Below are 21340 nucleotides of genomic sequence, written 5' to 3'. Positions count from 1 at the left end.
AGTCCAACGTGCCATGGAAATAAAATTTTGAACAAAAATGGGCAAGTCAATGTTCATTGTAAGCATATAGTAAAAAAAAAGCAAATACATTGATCTGAGTATATCACCAGAACTATTTCAAAAGGATGATCAGGAGAATAGAGAATGGAAATATTATCATTCAGAGGGAAAGGTCTCAGATGGGAAGCATAAACGCAAAGCTGTGGGGCCTTCAGGGAAAGAAAAAGAAGTCTGGTTAGCATCAGGTAATATCAGACCAAAGGAATCCTGAAACAAACTGATGTGACTGCCTCTGATAGGAAATTATAGAGGTCTACCTTTCTTTAAGTCACTGATGCATCGTTCAAAGTTGTATGTAAAACAAACTCAGGGTAAACAAAATAATTTCTCATTAGTCATGCATCTTCCCAGGAAAAAAATATACCAGCATGCCCCTTCCCCAAGTCAGCTAATGAAAACCTTCCTATGGTATTTATTCAAAGAAATATAATTCTGTAAAAATTATTCTAATTTTGTATTCCACACCCCCACCGCAAGTCTTCTGTAGTTTGCTTAACTTTTTTTAGGGAAAAGAAATATCCTCTAACTCCTGTGCCCTTGCACCATTTTCTCTGTAGCTTTCATTCCCTAAGATTGTGCTCTGAAACTTATCTGCTATATCCTCTCACCTTTCACAGCCCCCAGAGGGTCGAGATTACCAATCACCAATACATAACAGATAAACCTGTGAGAGTTTTCTAACTGTAAACCTCAGAAGTCACTAGCAGTTAAGGTCCAGAAATGCTACCTGTATCCTTCAGGATTACTACATACACACTGATGTTTTAAATAATGGGTTAAAGAATGTCCTTTTGATGGAGCTGTCCTGTAGAAACATTTGGTGGAGCCTTGAATCTTCTTGTAAATAAATTTTGCCCACCATCCAGCAGTCCCCGAACCACTGCTTGCTACATTTTCTGCTCGATTCCTATTTTCACATCTTGCACTCAGCTGCTTTAAAACAGCAAATCCTCCAGAATCCTCTGCTAAGTCCTGTTGGCCCAGATGGTTAGTATTCCAGAGCAGCCGTGCTCGGAGGGGGAGTGGGAAGGATGCTGCAGCACACTCCGTATTTCTACCCTGCATGGAAGGAGGTCCTGATGGAAGGAAAAGTTGACTGTCACTGGTGCATATTAGGTCATCTTCCATTTACTTGCACTTGCACTTCTATCCTGCCCAATTCCCCCTCCACCAACAGTATACATTGATTTCTGAATCCTTGATCTCTTCAAGTGTTTCTACCAAATGTCAGAACATTTTTTGTTGGTTTCTCCGATTCCATTTTTTTAACAATATATTTTTTTAGAGCAGTTTTAGGTTCACAGCACCTGATTCCATCTTGAGCCTGATTTTCCCAGTTTTCTCTGAATTTAAACCAAATCATCCTAGTATGACTTTTAAAATAAATGATGCTAATAGGCAAAAATAGATCTTGCACTTGAAGCTAAAATTTGTTTCATGTCTCTTTACTAGACTGAAAGCTTCACAAGGGCAGCTTCCCGTCTGTTTTAGTCACTCCTGTGTCCCCACAGTGCTCACCAGTACCTGGCACACAGGCACTTAATGTTTGAATGAATAATGAACTCTATTCAAAGATTCAAACTGCATAGCCTTCAAGAGAGTAAATGTTTCCTGTAATATAAGATTTTCTTGAACTTCTGCTCTGCCTTCACCACAATACTGACAGTGCAACAAAGAACATAATAAACACTTAGAAACCATTTTTTGGGGTATACCTGATACAAAAAAGCCATGTCATAATCCTTCTACCTGGGGAAATCTAATGATTTGGTGCAGGATAATTCTCAACCAACAATAAAGGTGAGCCTTAGGACCACTCCATGCATGCCTATCTCCAGGAGAGCCGTTTTCAGACTTCCCTGCTGCCCCGCTCCTTCCACTTTTACTTCCCGCCCAAATTTGATGCCTCTGCTATTTGGAGAAACTAAGGCACAAGAGAAAACCAAGCATATCAAAGGTTCCTCCCCTAAGTTCTTTGATTTACTCAATGAACTCCTAGTAACATCTACCGAGGGACCACAAAGGTAGAGAATTTGAGCCATGTTTTTACATTTCTGGTTCTCAAGGACATGCTTTGAATTTACTTTAACAGGAATTGGCATTTTAAAATCTTTCAAAAAGAAAGCTATTTTTATTTTACAGAACTAAGTTAACATTCATCTTCTCGGAAGGGAACTCTTGAGAACTCTGTCTCTTTCTAGTTCAGCCGTGGACTACACTAAGTCAACAAATGCAAAGGAGATATTTGGCTTTTTGGTATCTGTGCTAGAGAATGCATAATCCAGTTAGCTTCTCTTATGATATGTTACCACTGATAACAAGTCTGAAATATGCAGCAGTTCAATTATCCTGCTTATACTCTCTGCGGGTGGCAAAGAGATAGGAAAAGGGAATCAGAATGTACTGCAACTCTTCTGGCCAGTTACTTGCAAGGCTCTTTTTTATATACATAAAAACCACCGTAACTGAAGACTACATCTGTAAATATAAAAATTGTTTGCTTTTGAATCTATGTAAAATTAACTGAAGGATATCTGTCTATCACACATGTATATATACACATGAACTGATGGTTAAACCAACTAAATTTTTATGGCTTTTACTAGGGATAGTAAGCTGTGCTAAGGGAAAAACAGGCAGATTCTACCTTAGCTGGTTATCATAGAATCAGTGACACAAAGTCTCATATATCTTTCCATGTAACTCTCTTACTGGAGAAATGCTCTGGGAAAAAATACAAGGTGTGTGTCTCCCTTCAGTATATATGGAGACAAGGAGCTCTGGAAAGTTCTGTAGGCTGCAAGGCAGAACAGTTTTCATACACACTCACCATCTATGTAGTTCCCTTTGCAACTGGTAATCTTTATATGTTAATGGCTGAAGCCCAAACTGTGGGATGAAGGCTACTGGCTGATGTCTGGATGCCTAAAGAGGTACGAGTGGAAATAATTCTTACCAGCTGCAATGGCAAAATCTATAGCCTAGGTATAGCTGTCTGGTTACCAAGCACATTCTTATACACAGGAACCGACTAAAGGGAAACTGCAGAAGTCATATAGGTAAGTCTTCTCCTCTCTTTGGTGAATAAACAGATACCGTCCTTGGAGGTACGTGCTGACCACAAGGCTGTCCATTACCGGTTATGGCAAAGGAGCTATCCAGTAAAGCAGCCCATTACTGGTTATGGCTGGCCATTATCAGTTCTGTTGGCAACCAGAGGAGTTCACAATGATTTTACCTTGTTCTTGGAGAAGTTAATCTCTAATTTCTGCACTTTGAATAAAAATTGAAAATGAAGGTTCATTAGTGTCATGTTCCTGAATTCCTTTTGTGTTTCACAACTGCTAAATTTAAAAATGATTCAAAATCTTGACAATGTCAACAACTTTACTTTCATACAAACGACGGACAGGAAGATTTAAAAAATCAAAAGCCATTATAAGTTGAAAGATAAATGATGAAAAAGGACAAGCATACTTGGCAAGTGGGTTAAGCTCAAAGTATTCCTAATAAGAATACATGTACAACGATAGGCCTATCCAATTTTCTCCTAGAAATAAATATACATATACATACAATAAAAGCTATCGTAATGAAACCTTTTCCAGATTGATATTCTATATCCCACCTGGGATTGACTCCCAAATCTCCACACTGTGAAAATTCAGTGGCCAAGCCTCTGAACAGTAGTCAGAGGAACTGCTAGTACAGAAAACTCTGAGGCCCATCTTCATACAGAAGGCCTTTTTGGAGGAGTCTACTGTCATAGACTCACCCCACTTTGTAACCCTACACTCACCCCACTGTGTGACCCTAAAGATTTATAAGCTTAGAATAAATTCCCAAGCATACCCATAACGCGAATCAGGGGCCCATTGCATTGCTACTACATTTTGCTTCAATCATAGCACCACTACTTAATTACAGTCACAGCTCTACGAGTCAGTTGACAGAAATCCTATAAGCAGGTTCCTAGTGCATCTTACATCTTTGGTGTAGGGCAGGCAAAAGGATCTACAGCACATGATTGTCTAAAAGAACACTTTAAAGACAATCTGGCTAACTTGTTCTGAGTGCCCTTCTGAACACAGTAAACTACAACTCTTTCTGTCAACCATTCCCTAACTTCAGAGGGTCATGAGGAATCTATGCAACTTTCCATCATATCACTCAGGCTCCTAACACACATACAAACCTCACAGCTAAAAGAAAGAACGTGGAATAGGGTAAAAGAAATATCTAAGTGCCCCCAAATCAAAAATTTTAAAACTCCTGAGATATGAGCCTCCATTTTGATTGTGCTCAATGACGTGAATTTTGACAGAAAGAATAAGCTTTTATTTTAAAGAGAGTAAGACTTCAGACAAAAATCACTTAAAAAGTTCACCAATCACCCTTTTGAAGCTTCTGTTTCAAACACATTGCAAATTATAACCTGGAATAGGGAATTATCATTCTCAAAATTCTCTTCAATAAAACCAAGATTTCAGATTCCTGCTAGGTACATAAGAGGGTTTATTTTCCACGAAAAAAAGTATCTAAAATCTACCCAGTAGAATTATTGCACAGTGGGGCCCACAGGACAATGACTTCCAAGGGCTAGTCCTCATATAAAAAAAGGCCACAATAAATACATCTATATACTATGCCCCACTCTAACTTGACATGTGTAAACACAAATATGACGAATCTTGCTTAAAAAAAGAAACTCCTGAGGAAAGAAAGGGATGGAAAACTCTATCAAGGCCACTTGAGTCAGAAACTCCAATTACTATTTCCACTGCCATGAAAGACACTCACCAAATACACTGACCATTCCAAGCACCAAGATAAACCAGTGACAAGGTTATTTATCACACTTGAATATTTCACTCAGATCACAGCTCAAACTGAGCTTTAGAAGAACTTCCTAGAAGAAGATGAGTTTGGAAAGGAAATAAACTGCTGGCAATCAACCCACTAGCTGAACGTAAGTTCATCATTAGTCATTAAGGGTTGAGTTGCGATCAGTGAGATGCTACCAAACCCAGTCACTAGTTAATTCCAGTGTTTAGGCCATTAGTTTTCACTCACAGTTCTTGAAACATCACCATGACATTTGCAAATGGAATTACAGTTTTTTCTTTCTTTTTTTTTTTAATCTGGGTAGCACCATGATTCGCTCTAATGTTAATTCCCTCACAGTATCCCACCCAAGATATCTGGCAATCCATGCAGCAGCCTGTGATGTACAAAGCAGCCCAAGTTTTAAACCCTCCCAACTCATCCCGTTAAAATGTCAAATCCTAACCACACGAATAAAAACATGCCACTCTAGCAGATACTTCTTCAATTTCCTGTTACAACTGACGAATCATAATACATAAAGCACTAAGTATGATTCCAAACACCAAACCATGTAATCAAGTTTGTAAACCAAAAATTGAGTCAACAAGCCATACCTTGCCTACAGCACAGACACAGCCAAATTATGAAGTTGATCTGTTTTTAGCTGCATGGGTGGTGGGATTTCTCACGGCTTCTGCTTCTTAAAGCATTCACTCTCATTCTAAAATGGTATGCTATACACAAAACCACCAATTTTATTCCAGAATACATCATCTTAATGTTAATAAAAACCTTCTGTATGCACACACTGCCAATACATTTAAAAAGGCCCAAATTTTAACAAAGAGAATAGACAAATTCATCCGACAAGAGATCATAAATTACTTTGGCCGAAAAAAATCTTTAAAAAAAAATCTGGCTCAACATTCTGCTTGCAGGTTTCTACATATACTGTGTATGTGGTGAGTGAGTATGTGTATGTGTAGATATATAGCTTTTTTTAAGGGAATGGAGTATGGTCTAGCCCACTTTTTCATGGTTATGTAGGAACTACAATGTTCTTTGCTAGCAAAACAAGAAGTGCAAGGTCTGCATTTCCACCAACTTGATGCAAAGCCCCAAGAGCTTCCTGCAAAGTAAAGCCGGCACGGAGAATCCGGTCAATGTCCGCAGCAGGAAAAATTAATGGTGCAAGAAAGGAGGGACTTGATGATGGATGGCTGGTAGGTGGTACAAATTCTAGAAGTGGCCCTGCAGCTTCAGAACAGACATTTTCTCTAGTCTCAGGCCTGTCTGTCACTGGATTCTGTGTGCCCTGACCCAAATCTTTAACCAATATGAAACTGGATGACAAGGACTCAGTTTGCTCAGAAGTCTGATTGAGTGCATCCTCCTCACCTGCTAGAAGTCTGGGTGAAATTTCTACACCAAAGGTGCAAGGTAGTTGATTGGACGTTTCAGCTGAGGCTGCAGTGACAGAACTGCTCTCATTTATGGACTCCTTAGACTTGGGGACGCCTTCCTTATCAGTTAATACGCCATCACCTGGACCCCTGAAGTTAATATTTTCTACATCTTCTACTCCAGCGTCAGTTGAAGTGTATGTTAATTCTTCTGTCTTCACTGTTACAGATATGGCCTGATGAAAGGAGACCTGTGAACAGTGTTCACTCTGGGTAGCTGCAAGATGCTCATTTTGGGTCCATCTCTCAGAAAGGTCCTTAATACCTGTCTGGCCCTCAGTTACTGTCTCTGATTGACAGGTAACTTCTTCCGATGTGTTTTCTGAAGCTGGTTTACTACTAATGACCAAAAGTTCATGAAGTTCCTTCAAGGCTGCCGTTACAGACGAGCAAGATTCCTCTGTGGACTCTACAGACGGCTGACCACTGCCACAGAGACTTACTAAAGAGGAGGGGCAATTCCCGCATTCTTTACTTGTCCCAGACATTTCAACATCACTTTCTGGAAGCTGTAAATCCCGAGTGGAAATGGAATTACTCAAAATTTCAGAGGAAGGGTTACATTTGGATGTTTCTACTTCCATCAAGGGATTATCTACGGTGAGATCAGATGCACCGATGTTCTTGACATTGGTATTCTGACCACCTGCTGAATTAAGTACAGCAACTAGGGACTGTTCAACTACATCTACTTCCATAGGTGTTTCTGAACTTGAGCAGCCAAAGCATCCTGAAGGTAGAATATTTTTCTCTGTACCCGAAAGGTCCACAGTCTGCTGTAGCCTGTCTCCTTTCACCGTAGCTCCTGAACCAATACCTCTCTGTTGATCCTGTTGCCTTTCTCCAAGAAGCTCAAGGTCCCCTGTGTTACAAAGACGTTCTTGGTCATGCGGAACATTCTGTTGTATGACCTCATGCTGTTCATCCCGTGGCTCTTCATGCTGCTGAAGGCCACTCGCTTGACTCAGGTCCCGATATTCTTGATGCCAACCCTTTTCATCTTTAAGCCTCGGTGGTTCTTGCATCCTAGTGACAGATAAACTAACTTCCTGTCTTGTGTGGAGATGAGATGTGAGGCCCTGGGTGCTTCTTTCAGCAGATTTCTCTAGATTATCTGCAACAATGGCTTCTTCGAGTGAATTCTGCAAAGGCGTAGCTGGACTCTGGTCTGCTGGAGCACTGTCTGCTGAAGAAGCACAATCAGAAAGATCCTGTAGAGGAAGGTGTTCTTTCTTTTCAGAGGTTACCTGGAATTCAGCTGAAGCCCTCAAAGCCTTCAGAGCTTTAGGTTCGATGCTGTCTGGGTCACTGGGCTCAACAGGGCAGACTGAAGCAGAGACAGAGTGAGCAAGACTTGAAGGACTGCCAATCTCAGGACTCCGTCCTGAAGGATGGGCTTGATGGTTAAATCCATCTGAAGTTGGTAATGATGACATTCCCAGTGAGGTAGTTTCTTTACCGCTTCTCTCTATATAGAACAACAGTGAAAGGAAAAAAGATTAATTAGCAGGTTACGAAGTCCACTAAATTATCAGAGAACACAAATCTAAGCAGGACAGAACAAAATCAGGTCCTTAAACTTGGGTTTGTCTTACATTTATAGACTTTGTACAAGAACCATTCTCATCGTGGTGGACAATTTAACATCATAGCATCAGGATAAGAGGTAGGCATGTTCTTAACAAAATATGTGTACTGTAATTCAATATTTTTATTTAAGTACCACATAAGGGCTGAGTTAAGTGCTCAGGACTGCAGGACATTTATGTATCTTTATTCTCAGTGGGTTCAGAACTCTAGAATAGTTTCTCCAAGTGTGTTCTCTCTATCACTTGCCCTAAAATCACCTGGGATGTTTCCTAAGCATGCAGATTCTGGATACCATCCTTGGGATAAACCCAGGAATTTGTATTTTCAGTAAGTTCCTCAGGTGATTCTTAAAAGCACAATACAATCTTGAGGATTTCAGTACTAGAATGAGTCTCGTGCCAGTTCACTTTCAGAGTGTCAAATGTGAACACTGAGAAGTCTAAACCAGGTATATCTGGGACAGAGCAGGAATTATAAAGAGAAATAAGAATGTGACACTACTACTCAGGGACCTTCAGAAGACAGAGAAGCAAACATTCTATTTATTTCTATCCAAACATTCCCCAAAACTATGTGAGTTTGACTCAGAACAAAAAAAAGCGCTAAAGATCAAACAGATTAAACCCCAATTATTATCTTACCAAATAATGCAACTTTAAAAAGGATTATCAGTTACTTTATCACATTAACAACTAAGTAAGAATATTTAAGTACTTTAAGGGCAGGGAAATGTGGGCAGGGGAGGGCAGTGGAGGGATATAGTTCATAAATTTTCCAATAAGCAATAACAATTTAGATCCACTGCAACTTACTGACCACTCATAAAAAATGGAAGGATTAAATACCACACCTCAATGTAAACATCATGATGTCATTAAACATCAGTTCCAACTCTCCTTTTGCCACTAATCCAATTAAAAATTGACCTCTATGCAATCATTACAAGATCTTTAATTAAAAGTCAAAGGCTGGTAACAAAAATGACATCACAATACAAACTATTAGGACAGATGCAACTCAAATGCTTCATGTTGACTGTACCTTAAGAAGTCATGAATCAATGCAGTTATGATTCAAAAGGCTCTAAATCATTCTAATCCAACATAGGTTAACAGCTTGAAAAGATAAAGCACTATGTCAGGAAGTTACTGACTTCTTGTGAAATAATCTTATAGAAAACAGCATATATCTCAGTGCAAACTATATTCATTAGAGTCTAGAAACACAGTTATTAGTTTTATTTATCAATCTCTAAGGCTGACTCTGAAAGAGGTTCAATTTTGAGTTAATGAGAACACAAAGATGCACTGTAGTGAAATATCCATGTTATTAGCAGCACACAGGTGGGCAAAGGTAATGGCCTTCTGGCAACGGTATGTCAGTTTTAACAGCTGGGGGAGGTGAAGGTGAACATGACCTCAGTGTACTCCGTACTCACTATGAAAGCAGCATATAGTCCTCCTGTAGCTGAGATGGTCAGTTTCACTGGCCTAAGTCCTAAATGTAGGGGCGGACTGGGTCAGTACTATAGGACAGGAGGAGAGGATGAGGACAACGGACATTAATAATTAAAGACGGCTGCTTTTACCCCATCCTTACGAGGAAAATGAAAGAAAGAAGCAATTAAATGCTATATATCTAATTACAACCAGCCTGCAAACCCCTATAAAGTCCTAGGTTGATAGTCTAAAAAGACCACTTTTCCTTCTTCTAATACATCAGTCAGTGCACTCAAGCTGACATTTATCATATCTGCACTACAGGGATATGGAAGCAGAGAGCCTCCTGTGGAAAACTGTCAGGCTAGGGAGAGAGGGAAAAGCAGAGTTTCAGCTCTTGTTCGAAGATTAAACTTCAGTCCTGCCTATGTTATTGACTCTGTGACCCTGGCCAAGTCACCTGGCCTATTTCTTCTTCAACAGAATGAAAATTTCAGCCCCTCTATAATGCTGGTAGTTGTGTGCAGTAATGTGAAAAATACACTCTCAGTTTTTCAGAAGAAAGGGAACTTACAAAATCCCTAATAACATAGTCATCTCCAACAACAAAGTGCTGTGATGCTAATATTCTTGATTTGATATTCACAATGGTCATTTGTTTTCGCTGGGATTTTTTTCCCCCTTGAACTGTTCTAATGACTGATAAAATTTTAAATAGGAAACCATGCTTAGATATGTATGTATGCCAACATACAAATACACATACAGGCTAGTTGTAACCAGATCAAACAAAGTGAAATGGTGAATGACAGAAGCTAAATTCTACAACTGCTGCGGATACGAAGTCTTTCAGACCACAGACGATGACTGGGTGGAAGGCTTAACGTGGTGTCTATAAATACCTGGTCTGGGGCCCACTCCAGCTGCAGTACACACACACTACATGCATCATGGCTTCTGACGCTCTGTTTGAATTAGGAAACAGACAAGCAAACTTGGGTTAACAATGCAAACCACACAGCATGCAGGGTTATAGTCTCCATTCCTTTGCCATCTTTAAGATCAGGAACTGGTAGAGTCAAAGTGGGGGAATGTTCCTGTAGTTTGGACATGAAAAAGATTTGCTGGTTGCTTTAATTCTCTCACAATACATAAAGCAATGTGTCAACTTCAACAGAGTTTCAACAGAACTTGGAAAGAAATTAATTTTACACACCTAAACAGAGAATTCATGGGCAAACATGTGAAATAGGTGAAAAAAAGTAGGTCCATGGACAGAATTACATGATATGGAAATCTTATGGAGTAAAGGTGAGTGAACACATGTTATAGAAACTTTCAAAATTTCTTTTTCAGGTGAGATTTATTTTTAGAAGAAAAACAAACCAAACCTGATTACTTATCCTGGCTTACCTTCTTTAGTTATTACAATACTCTGAATTATTACTTTTTTGAATTATTTTTTAATCAACAGAGAAGATAAAGATATTCTGCTATAGAGTATCCACCGGAGTTTTTAGCAAAAATACGTTCACCTACTATGTCTAGAGGTAGGTGATTTTGATAATAGTGGGAAGCTGATGTTCCAAACAAATAGAATCTGACGTTGAAGAATTATCTCACTATTTAAACATTACAAAACTTAGCGCAAGCCATACACTATCAGTAACAAAAGGTCACGTGGGTAAAGAGCCACTTCCTTTTAATCCTTTAAAACTGGTACACCCCTTCACTACGGCTGAAAACATCTGTGGTTTCTATTTTAATCTCTTCAACTTTTTATTAAAAGAAAGTAATTACTCAAAGAGGGTAACTGTTAGTAGGTTATAAAGCACTGCTACCGTCAGCTAGTGTTTCTCAAGTAAAAGCACCAAAACTGTGTGGGGGGGAACAATAGAGGTTTCACAAAATGATAACATATCCTCATTTTATTAATGTACAGTATTATGACTAAGCTGACAAGTTACTAAACAACACAAAACAAAACAAAAGTAAAACCTTCTAGGGCTTCCCTGGTGGCGCAGTGGTTGCGCGTCCGCCTGCTGATGCAGGGGAACCGGGTTCGCGCCCCGGTCCGGGAGGATCCCACATGCCGCGGAGCGGCTGGGCCCGTGAGCCATGGCCGCTGAGCCTGCGCGTCCGGAGCCTGTGCTCCGCAACGGGAGAGGCCACAACAGAGGGAGGCCCGCATACCACAAAAAAAAAAAAAAAAAAAAAAGTAAAACCTTCTAAGTAGATATGTCAAACTCATTCAAGCTTGCCTTGCGGGTAAGGTTAAAACGATTCATTTAGTCTTTCTCTGTCTGGTTGTTCAAAACTCTCCCCTTCCTACCGCATACTTAAATCACCACCCAAACTGCACTCCATGTGCAAAGCTGAGCCAAAAGGTGGTGGCGGAGAAGACTCTGAACAAAGCCGCCAGCCTGCAGACTGCATCTGCTGCTCAAGCACACTCTCGAGTCTCAAGGCTAGACCACCGGATGTCCTCCGGTGATACACACACGGGCAAACTCTGGCTGCTTATTGTGAAAGCTCTTATCTTTTTTGTCCTTAGGAGAAAGCTATTCCCTGAACTTGTAGCTCTAATACATTTTACTACATCAGCAAATGCAATGTGTGATATTAGTCACTAATGAAGAATTACAGCTCAAGACTTTAAAATAACTCAAACTTATAAGTTAATTCTCTTTAGCTTCTAGAAAATGTATTCCAGAGTCACTGTTCTGTAACAGATGGGGAAAATTTATCCACAGAAGTGGATTTCGGCATAACTGTGTCCCTCCATTTTACCCAGAAAACTTGGTTTGATCTTTAGAATTAAAGAAGCTACGACAACTGAGACTTAGGGAAAAAAAGTATTAGGTAGCTTCATTTCAGTGGCAGCACTTTCAGTAGATATTAAAAAGCTTAGTGCTGCTTAGTCACAGACACAATGTCATCCTCCAAAATAAATGGGCCTAAGAAAAGAACAAGAAAATTTCCAGGAAATGTTGAACTCAAAAGGAAGTTTCTGCTTACTGTTATCATTTTCTTCAAGAAAAAAAAAAGACAAGGTTCTTTAGGAATCCTACCAAAATGTGCCTAAGCAAAGAACTCCCCACTCGATCTTGCACACGGCAACGGATTGCTATTTCTGGATCTACTGAAACACGGGAGTTTTTCTGTACTGTATTTAGAGATGGGAGGAGGCAGTAAGAAGACAAGGAACATAACCTACAACAGGACGATGAGACTGATTACGACTGGAAAGGTCCCTATTCCCCTCTGAAGCTCCAACTTCCCTGGCTCACCCACCAATAACGAGTATTATTTAAGAGCTTGGCCACTCCGAATACCTGCATCCTCTACAGATTTTTGAAGGGCTTCTGCTAATTCTTGGTCTGCAATCTCCTCTGGCCGTACTTCCTCTCGCCCGGCCCCATATGCCAACCGGGCACACTCTGGTAACTCCCCCTCAGGAAGGAAGGTGGTCTTTGAGCCTGTGGTGCCGATCACGAGTACATTTTTCTTGAGGTCAATGGAACACTTAGAAAAAGAAACCAAACACTGATGATAGCAGATAGAACACAATGCAGGAAAATTATGATCTTGAATTTAAAACTCCATTCACAAAGAGCAACACTGACAGAGATGGCTCAAAAAAAACAATTTTATCTAAAAGTATTTAAACTTTAAGCTATGTGACATTGTTAATTTAGAATCTATAACTATATATATATATTTTTTTAATTTATTTAATTAATTTATTTGTTTTTGGCTGCACTGGGTCTTCGTTGCTGCGCACTGACTTTCTCTAGTTGCGGCGAGCGGGGGCCACTCTTCATTGCGGTGCATGGGATTCTCATTGCAGTGGCTTCTCTTGTTGCGGAGCACGGGCTCCAGCAGTTGTGGCACGTGGGCTCAGTAGTTGTGGCGCGAGGGCTGTAAGAGCGCAGGCTCAGTAGCTGTGGCGCACGGGCTTAGTTACTCCACGGCATGTGGGATCTTCCCAGACCAGGGCTCGAACCCGTGTCCCCTGAATTGGCAGGCGGATTCTTAACCACTGCGCCACCAGGGAAGCCCTAGAATCTTTTTTAATATTTAAATTGTATAGCAGAATGATATTTATGGGATACAGTTTACACTTCTTTGTCCAACACAGCAACTGTTCATGTCTGAATTCAAATGCAATACATATTCATTGTACAAAATTTGGAAAACTGCACGCCATGATCAGCAGCCACACCTTTTAGAAACATATCAGTGACTTTTTAAAAACTGAAACTGAGACATACCATTTCTATAGGTCTACATTTTTGCTTTTTTCTTAGTGTATAAAGTACAGCTTACATTTAAAGTCTATGCCAATGGTCTCAAAAGTGATATATGGACAAGACGAGCTCTACGAAAGTATTCTGTATTTCATACTTATGCTGTCCTCTTTTTCAGCATATTTTTATAATTACTTAATATATGACAGTTACACACATATATTTTGAATCCGTAAAGCTCGAGACTGCTAGTCTATACCATGACTTAAAAAATAGCGATAAATAAATAAATAAAGAGGGAAAGATTAGCAACAAGTTAATAAATCAGGTTTTATTTATATGTGCATTCGCTCATTCCTTCTACTTAAAATATGCACCTTGATTTGAATATCAATGCAATATATTTCAATAGGAATTTAACATTAAACATTTAAAAAAGAGTATTAGGGATTTCCCTGGTGGCGCAGTGGTTGAGAATCCGCCTGTCAATACAGGGGACACGGGTTCGTGCCCCGGTCTGGGAAGATCCCACATGCCAGTGTGCTTGCTTAGGCAGCACATATATTAAAACTGGAACGATGCAGAGATTAGCATGGCCCCTGAGCAAGGATGAAACGCAAATTCGTGAAGTGTTCCATATTTTTATATTACTCAGCCATAAAAAAGAACGAAATACTGCCATTTTCAGTGATGTGGATGGACCTAGGGATTGTCATACTGAGTGAAGTAAGTCAGACAGAGAAAAACAAATATATGATATTGCGTATATGTGGAATCTAAAAAAAATGGTACAAATGAACCTATTTACAAAACAGAATCTGAGTCACAGATGTAGAAAACAAACTCATGGTTTCCAAAGGGAAAAGGGTGGGAGGGATAAACTGGGAGATTGGGACCGACATATACACACTACTATATATATATATATCGATAAGATATATATATATATATATATATATATCGATAAGATAGATAACTAATAAGAACCTACTGTATAGCACAGGGAATTCTATTCAATACTCTGTAATGACCTACATGGGAAGAGAATCTAAAAAAGAGTAGACAGCTGAAACTAACACAACATTGTAAATCAACTATACTCCTATTTAAAAAAAAAGAAAAAAAAAGAATATTAGTGTCATAAAAATGTTGACTAGATATGAAACCTTGTTGGGAAAATTTTTACTACCCAAGAGCACAATAATTGCTTCTTCAATGAGTGAAGTTTATCTTTAAACAAATTATTAGGCTTCGGAATGGAAATATAAAAATCACTGCAAATGAAAATATTTATAAATCATTCTCCCTGTACTAAATAAACATTTCCATTCCCAACATCTTATGTACACCTTTTGCCTTAATCTCGAAGCTCTTCTCCCCTAGTATTGTTTTGACCAGCTACTAAGGATTTACTAAACTTAGGCTCGCAGTAAAATCATTGTGTATTATGTACATCTCCCTACAAACCCATGAAAAAATTACTTGAGGCACTTCCCTGGTGGTCCAGTGGTTAAGACTCTGCACTCCCAATGCAGGGGGCCTGGGTTCAATCCCTGATCTGGGAACCAGATCCTGCATGCCGCAACTAAGAGCCCGCATGCCACAATCAAAAGATCCCGCACTTGGCAGCGAAGATCCCGCATGCCACAACTAAGACCCAGAGCAGCCAAATAAATAAATATTAAAAAAAAATTGTTTTAAAAAAATTACTTGAGTTCTAATCAGAAACTAAAAATTACACACGGGAACTAAATTGTCCATTATAGTCTCAAAACAGATGGCAAGATTCAACAGATTCAGAAAGATTTCACAAAAAGGTTCTATTTCTACTGATACAGAATTTCAAACCTTGTATGACAACATCACCAATTAAGGACCTTTCCAGGTTTGAAGTCATGCTTCTTAGTTTTCCAGTATATACAACCATGATGGAATAACCATTTAACACACAAAAAGCCAATGCAGAAAGAAAGTGAATGGGCTTCCCTGGTGGCGCAGTGGTTGAGAGTCCACCTGCCGATGCAGGGGACACGGGTTCATGCCCCGGTCTGGGAAGATCCCACATGCGGCGGAGCGGCTGGGCCCGTGAGCCATGGCCGCTGAGCCTGCACGTCCGGAGCCTGCGCTCCGCAATGGGAGAGGCCCGCGTACCGCAAAAAAAAAAAAAAAGAAAAAGGTGAAGCTCTTAATTACCTGATGCCGTTTCAGCATGTCCAATCCCAAAAGCATGTCCATGGGCTGTTCCTCAAGTATAGAGAAGGAACATGCCAGGAAATCTCCTTCAATTTGAACCTGAGCTAAAGCACATGAAGAAAGGAAGAGGTTACTGATTTTTCCAGGGAAGGTCTGGAAATGTATCTATCATTCTGTGTCTTTCTTCCTGCAATCAGTCAAAGTCAAGCCAAAGCATGAAAACAAGTGAGTTAAGTATGAAAATCCAGTAAGACCAATAATCAGGTTGAAAGGCAATGAAGGCACCAGCTCATAAAGTGGATTGGGTAGAACCACACAGCCCACAAGACCTGGCTTGATATATGACACACGCTCAGCTGGTAAGGAAAGCTGGCATTAAGAATTTAAAAAGAAAAAAGGAAAAAAAAAAGACCAAGACCAATTCCTCCAATATCAACCACCTGCTTCCTGTACACTTACAAAAGGCTTTCTAAAAGGAAAATAAAATCAGTACACTTTAAACCTTTTAAATTAGCTCCAAGAAGTAAACTGTTTATTACTGCCTGTTATACCCAAGTTTCTTTGCTTGAAGTCTCCTGCCTTGCCTCTTTCCTCAATTACTCCTCTTATTTCATATGCAAGATGTTTTTTTAAAAAAAAAGACTTTGTCATTAACTATGTCTTACGAGCAGAAAAGTATATGAAATACATATATATATACTGTATATATATAGTATAAAGCATAATAAAACAAATACCCATGCATCTATTTCCCATGTTAAGAAACAGAAAACTAAGAAGTTTCCTGTATGTCCTACTGATCATAGCTTATACTTTGCCTCCTCCAACCCTCCCAACTATCTTGGTTTTTATGTTAATCATTCCCATCTTTTCTTAGAGTTCTTACCATTTTTCTATGATTTCTAAGCAACATTTTGGATAGTTTTGTGGTTTTGAACTATGACTTGCTTCTTCTACCCAAAAGATATTTTATTCCTGTGGGTGCACGTGACTATATTTCTTTCATTTATACCACCCCTAAGAGTAAGTACTGTAATGTCTAAGACACTACCACTGATTTATTTATCCATTCTGCTGCGATGGGACTTTTGGGTTGCTTCCAGTTTCTGCCGTTGTAAGCAATGCTAACGTGAGTATCCTTCACTTGTCTCCTGGTGTGCCGTGAGTTTCTCTAAGGTATACTCTAAAAACATACAGGGCTCTAGGGGATATGAGCTCAGCTCTACTTGATGCTGAATTATTTTCCAAAATGTTTCCAGGGGTTTTTGGAAAGTTCCCATTGTTCCACATTCTCCCAACACTCAATATTATTAGATTTAAAATCTGGCAAGTAATTCTCTATTTCCCTGATTAATGAGATAAAGCAATTTTTCACATACTTATTAACCATTTGAGTTTCCTCTTAAAGTGCTTGTTCAAATGTTTCTGCAATTTTTTATATACCAGTTTTTCTTACTGAGTTGGAGGATACACAAACACACAGAATACATATATATTGTAAATATGAATCCTTTATTAGTTATACATGTTACTAAGTTCTTTCCTAGTTTGTGTTTGTTCACTTTAAGATGTGTTTGATGAAAAGTTCTTAATCTTAATCAGCTGTATTTATCACATAATTTCCTTCATATCTTTTAAAGACCCCCTTCCCTACACAAGACATTCTCCTATATTTTCTTCTAAAAGCCTGACTTTGCCTTGCACATCCAGGCCTTTAATCAACCTTGAATTGACTTTTGTGTGTGATGTGAGACAGGGTCCAATTTCCAATTCATTTTTTCCACATGGACACCCAACTGTCCTAGCACATTTCCTAAAACTTTCCCACTGCTCCATAAGATTTCCCCTCTCATTTATCAAGGTTCATGTTAAGCATGGGTCTGTTTCTGTTCTAGTCTTTTGGTCTTGATATTATCTAGAAGGGGAAGTTATTCCAGAGTATCTTGACTACTCCTGCCATAAAGGGCCTACATAAAATTTAAAATTAACACATCAAATCTCACAAACAAAACAAAACAAAACAATTTATTGGGGTTTTAAATGTATTACAACGACTCTGTTGACGAATGTGGGAGAACTACCACCTCCAACATGTTGAAACTTCCTATCCACGGTGTAGCTCGCCTTTACTTAGACTACCCTTATTGTTATAAGGTTTTCTGGATACCTATCATAGCCAAAGTTGCAAAATGGTACAACTTGTGCAACCAAAAGAAGGACACAAGGGACTGGTATTTTTTGTCTCCTATTATCTTCTCATTAAAAACCATGAGAAATCTAAGAACTCAGACTCTGAAGCAACTGGTTTGTGGTATTCTTACCCAATCTCAGTCCTATTGTGTGTAAGAAAGTACATAAGAGGTAAGGTATTTAAACTATCCTTAATCTATAGAAACCAATAATAGAAAACACGGAGACTTCTAATAATAGACAAATATATTAAAACAGGAAAAATGAAACAGATATGAAGAGGAAAACAGGTAGAAAAACTACCACTTGCAATGAAAGAAAAGTAATTTACAGTAAAAAACCACTTTTTAATCTGCAAATTAAAGGGATAAAACTAAAAATACTTGATTGTATAAGGAAATTAAGGTGAATGTTCAATCAGTGCTGGAGAATCTAGATTGGTACCAGTTAACAATATCAAGAGCCTTAAAGGGTATTCGTAATCTTGGATTTAGTAGGTTCACTCATGGGAATTTTAACTAAGGAAAAAAAATCAGTTTGCACAAAACTACACAAAAATGCACTTCCATGTTACAATGACAAAATATTGGGGGAAAAATATATCCCAAAGGTTGACCATTAAACGCATACAACAGAATGCTATGCATTTATTTAAGTGATGCTTATGAAATTTATAATGGCATTTGGAAAATGCTGTTACTTTTTCTTAAAGCAAAGTATAAAAATTCTATATAGTATTATATGATCACCTTTTACGAGAAAACAATGCCAGAAGGAGATACGTCCAAATGCTACTACTGATTGATTCTCACCAGAAGAATTACTTTTGCTTCTTTTCACATTTCTATACTTTCAAAATTCTCTACAATGAGCAACTAATTAAATGGATAATGAAAGAAAAAAAACAAAGAAAAGAACAATTCTGATTAAAGACGAAGGACTGAACACATGTATTTAACTTAACTTACTCCTAAAAAAAACCACAATAAAAAGTTGTTTTTCGGGGGCTTCCCTGGTGGCGCACTGGTTGCGCGTCCGCCTGCCGATGCAGGGGAACCGGGTTCGCGCCCCGGTCTGGGAGGATCCCGCATGCCGCGGAGCGGCTGGGCCCGTGAGCCATGGCCGCTGAGCCTGCGCGTCCGGAGCCTGTGCTCCGCAACGGGAGAGGCCACAACAGAGGGAGGCCCGCATACCACAAAAAAAAAAAAAAAAAAAGTTGTTTTTCTTTTAAAATGTACAGAGTACTAAGGCCAAAAATAATGGAAGAGATAACTGAAACACCATTTTGGAACTAGAAAGCAGATGACAATAAGGAAAACTAAGCAGCAACCCTTTTTAACATCACAGAACTCCCAGGAGGCTGATGAGCCGGCTGAAACAAGTACCTCTGCAAACAGGGGTGGAGTGAGCCCAAAGCAGGAGCACTGGTTGAAGGTCTGTGGAAGCACAGCTGGACCTCGGGGCTCCTTCTCCTGCACTCTGCTCAGCCAGGTGACTACTGCCTCACCCCAACAGGAGACTACAGGTTTGTTTTCTCCAGAGGGTGAAACAGAGGCTCTAGTAAGACAGGTGGGCATGAAGGAAGACAGAGATACAACAACAAGCACTAAACTGAAAACCAGAGGGGTTAAGTGGAAGCTTACTGAGACTCTAGCCTTTTTCTCCGTCCCAACTTCCAGATCACCCACAATCTGCATGGCTACCCACCCAACTAATCTTCCAAATAGCCTTTTGGTGTCCCGCTCTTCAAATATGAGCAGACGCCAAGGATCACCAGACACTTGAGAAAAACCATCTAACATGAAAGAAAACTGTACCAAACAGAAAAGAAAGGTTAGAAGACAAAGTTGGGGAAATCTCGTTAAAAACCTCCCAAAACACAATGAAAGAAAGAGAAAGAAAATAAACTAGAGGACAAGTCCATGACAGTAGATTATCCTACCTGAATAAGAGACATCACAGAGGGGAGGAAATCATTATCAGAACCATTTTTCCAGACTGAAAGGTATCTAGCACAGTAGATGAAAAGAGATCTATTACACCCACGTACATCACTGTGAAATTTTAAAACACTGAGGTCAAAGAGAAGATCTATAAGCTTCAGAAAGGGAAAAGAAATCTGACACATAAGAGATCAAGTGTCAGAATAGCGGCCAGCTTCTCCAAAGCCACACTGACAAAATCATGACGGAAAGTGATTTCCAACATAGTCAGACGGGTAGAATGTTGGAAAAAAAGATGTGTTCTGATATTTAAGGACTCAATTTACTCCTGTGCACTTCTTCCCAGAAAGTTACTGGAAGATGTACGCTAATAAACCAGGGGGTGCAAAAAAAAAAAAAAGAAAAAAGTATGGGATTCATATCATCCAACATAAGACGGAAGTGAAAGGCACCCTTCAGGAGCCAGATTCCCAAACAGCAGCTATGAAGAAGCCTTGAACCACCAGTCCAGGCTGGAAGAAGCATCTTCAATAGGATGACATGTATAAGGGAGATTTACACACTAGCTAAGTGTTTAGGGATGAGTAACAAGCAAAAAACCGAATGACACACACATACAAAAGACAAAAATTTCGAGAAAAAATACTAGACATGAAAGGAAAAATAATCTTTTTCAATTAGATGGCTCAGCTCTCAACAGTATTTACATAGTCCTGTCAGTAAATAGCACTATAAACATGTTACTTAGAAATATGGAGGTAAGCACCAAAAGAAATCAGCTAAAATAGTGGAAAGGGATTATCTCTAAAGAGCAGGAAACAGAAGTACATAGGGGACTGGTGTTTTTTTGTAACCAGCTAAACGATGCTACATTATAACTCTAATAGACTATAGGATTTAAAATTGCTAGGGACTGGGCGTGCTCGATCCGATGCCCCTATCCAAAAGGAATTTTTTAAGTCCACTACCCTACAAAGACTCCCAGTGCCTTGCACTCACCTAGATGTACCCTTCCAATAATCTTCTGGGTGCCCACTCCTTTGGCGATCCCTGCCCACCGACGGTCCACCAGCCTCATTATATTACACCTTTCTGCACAAGCTTGGCTCATAATGGTCATCTGGGCACCTGGATGTGGAGGGAAACATCAGATAACAAAGACAAAATCCACATGTGTGGGAAGATAAAAATGCAGCACTAAGAACAGGGCAGAAAGCAAGTATACTCCCAAGCTTCTGTCTGTGTACAATTATTCCTACCTAGCGGGCTTCCTGCTACACTTAGTTCAACTTTCAGTTTTACACTGCAATCTGAAACACAGTGTAGAAACTTCACATCGAGGGAAATAACATTGTTTAAATGTAATAATTAAATGATATTTTAAA

At 39.3% G+C, this 21340-nt stretch overlaps 1 protein-coding gene and 1 non-coding gene across 8 annotated transcripts in view; one reads left to right on the top strand and one right to left on the bottom strand.

The window, feature by feature from the left end:
* Window positions 1–214: 214 nt before the first annotated feature.
* Window positions 215–21340, bottom strand: part of LOC102991757 (protein DDI1 homolog 2) — a 42827-nt gene continuing 21701 nt past the window's right edge. For 4 of the 7 annotated variants that reach the window (XM_007128339.4, XM_007128341.3, XM_028487811.2 and 1 more), the window contains 4 exons: window positions 20955–21083; window positions 15823–15926; window positions 12715–12904; window positions 4054–7818 (listed from right to left, as the gene is read on the bottom strand). In XM_007128339.4, the coding sequence (XP_007128401.2) occupies window positions 5927–7818; window positions 12715–12904; window positions 15823–15926; window positions 20955–21083 (2315 nt within the window). In that variant the 3' untranslated portion in view covers window positions 4054–5926. Of the gene's footprint in view, window positions 1137–4053; window positions 7819–10281; window positions 10345–12714; window positions 12905–15822; window positions 15927–20954; window positions 21084–21340 lie in introns of those variants that run through there. The other 3 variants (XM_007128340.3, XM_028487813.2, XM_007128342.3) reach the window with 3 other exon arrangements.
* On the top strand, window positions 14170–14273 carry LOC112065338 (U6 spliceosomal RNA). The gene has a single exon (XR_002891970.1). It is a non-coding gene; the product is annotated as a U6 spliceosomal RNA (small nuclear RNA).

The sequence above is a fragment of the Physeter macrocephalus genome, chromosome 3 (genome assembly GCF_002837175.3).
Source record: "Physeter macrocephalus isolate SW-GA chromosome 3, ASM283717v5, whole genome shotgun sequence".
In the NCBI taxonomy this organism is placed as follows: Eukaryota; Metazoa; Chordata; class Mammalia; order Artiodactyla; family Physeteridae; genus Physeter; species Physeter macrocephalus.
Note: the sequence above shows the minus strand (reverse complement) of the source record. Positions and strands in the feature narration are given on the sequence as shown.